Source organism: Colossoma macropomum, unplaced genomic scaffold (genome assembly GCF_904425465.1).
Source record: "Colossoma macropomum unplaced genomic scaffold, Colossoma_macropomum, whole genome shotgun sequence".
Classification (NCBI taxonomy): Eukaryota; Metazoa; Chordata; class Actinopteri; order Characiformes; family Serrasalmidae; genus Colossoma; species Colossoma macropomum.
This window is the reverse complement of record NW_023494796.1, coordinates 5,606,297-5,608,796: the sequence shown is the minus strand read 5'-3', so window position 1 is coordinate 5,608,796 and position 2,500 is coordinate 5,606,297. Positions and strand designations below refer to the sequence as shown.

The 2,500-nt window shown below is 46.5% G+C and overlaps 1 protein-coding gene across 3 annotated transcripts in view; it reads right to left on the bottom strand.

The window, feature by feature from the left end:
* pcdh10a (protocadherin 10a) overlaps nt 1–2,500 on the bottom strand; it is a 29,942-nt gene that overhangs the window by 20,416 nt on the left and 7,026 nt on the right. For all 3 annotated transcript variants that reach the window (XM_036583677.1, XM_036583675.1, XM_036583678.1), the window contains exon 3: nt 2,230–2,336. In XM_036583677.1, coding sequence (XP_036439570.1) covers nt 2,230–2,336 — 107 coding nt within the window. The remainder of the gene's footprint in view (nt 1–2,229; nt 2,337–2,500) is intronic.

The following is a 2,500-nucleotide window of genomic DNA, read 5'->3' as shown; positions in this document are numbered from 1 at the left end:
AGAAAAAAAGGTCAGTACACAAACACAAACATACACACACTGCACACACATCAATAAGACACACTCTCCAAGCTTCCCTGCCGACAACACACACCCAAACAAGTGGAAATAATGAAAGTCCTCAGAAATGTCAGCTCCACCTCACTCAGCTGGGCTTCATGCTTCACAACACAGCACTCACAACACAGCATTCACACCACAGCATTCACACCACAGTACTCACAACACAGCATCCCCAACACAGCACTCACAACACAGCATTCCCAACACAGCATTCACACCACAGCATTCACACCACAGCATTCACACCACAGCATTCACACCACAGCACTCACAACACAGCATCCCCAACACAGCACTCACAACACATCACTCACAACACAGCATTCACAACACAGCATTCACACCACAGCATCCCCAACACAGCACTCACAACACAGCATTCACAACACAGCACTCACAACACAGCATTCACAACACAGCACTCACAACACAGCATTCACAACACAGCACTCACAACACAGCATTCACACCACAGCATCCCCAACACAGCACTCACAACACAGCACTCACAACACAGCACTCACAACACAGCATTCACAACACAGCACTCACAACACAGCATTCACAACACAGCATCCCCAACACAGCACTCACAACACAGCACTCACAACACAGCATTCACACCACAGCATTCACAACACAGCATTCACAACACAGCATTCACACCACAGCACTCACAACACAGCATCCCCAACACAGCTTTCACACCACATCTCCAACACAGCATTCACAACACAGCATCCCCAACACAGCATTCACACCACATCTCCAACACAGCATTCACAACACAGCACTCACAACACAGCATTCACACCACAGCATTCACAACACAGCATTCACAACACAGCATTCACACCACATCTCCAACACAGCATTCACACCACAGCACTCACACCACAGCATTCACACCACAGCATTCATAACACAGCATTCACAGCACAGCATTCACACCACAGCATTCACACCACAGCGTTCACAACACAGCATTCACAGCACAGCTTCACAGCACAGCTTCACACCACAGCATCCCAAACACAGCATTCACAACATTGCATGCCCAACACAGCTTTCATACCACAGCATCCACAACACAGTATCCACAACACATCATTCACACCACAGCATTCACAACACAGCGCCCCCAACACTGCATCTCCACCACAACATTCACAACACAGCATTCACACCAGCACTCGAAACACAGCATTCACAACACAGCATTCACAACACAGTGCTCACAACACAGAATCCAGAACACATCATTCACAACAGCACTTGAAGCACAGCACTTCCAACACAGCATCCACATAACATAATTCACAACAGCACTCGATACACAGCATTCACAACATTCACACCACAGCATTCACAACACAGCACCCCAATACTGCATCTCCACCACAGCATTCACAGCATAGCATTCACACCAGCACTCGAAACACAGCATTCACAAAACAGCACTCACAGCATAGCATTCACAACACAGCATCCACATCATTCACAACACAGCATCCACATAACATAATTCACCACAGCACTCGATACACAGCATTCATAACACAGCATTCATAACACAGCATTCATAACACTGCATTCATACCACAGCATTCATACCACAGCATTTACAACATACTGTATATAACACAGCATTTACAGCACAGCATTCACAACACAGCATCCACATAACATAATTCACCACAGCACTCGATACACAGCATTCATAACACAGCATTCATAACACAGCATTCATAACACTGCATTCATACCACAGCATTCATACCACAGAATTTACAACATACTGTATATAACACAGCATTTACAGCACAGCATTAACAACAATGCGTCCACAACAGCACTCGAAACACAGCATCCATAACACAGCATCCACAACACCACTCACAACACAGCATTCATACCACAGCATTTACAACATACTCTTCGTAACACAGCATTTACAGCACAGCATTAACACAGCATCCACAACACAGCATCCACAACAGCATTCATAACACAGCATTCATCACACAGCCTTCACAGCCCTGCCAGCTCACTACCCACTGCTAATACACACAGGCTTCCTCTTACTCATTTACAGCCAAAATAAATCTGTCAGTAAACATGAGACCTCTGAGCTACAATGAGAGTTCTTAAATCCTTTATACTGACCCGTGGAGTGCCCCCTGTTGGTGGCGTCGTGGTCACTGTCCCCCTGCTCGCTGTCTCCATGCCCGCTGTCTTTAGAGCTCACTATATCCGCCTCCTGGAACGCTGAGCTGCAGAGAGAGCAGAGCCTGTGAGTGGCATCAAAACACAGTCTGAAAACAGACGCTACAGCACACACGTCTTATGTCGTGAGGTCACTCTGTGGTCAGCGTCGTGCCCGTATTATTAACCCTTTAAAATCCCAGGGTTATTACACACTACGGCTTATTACTCA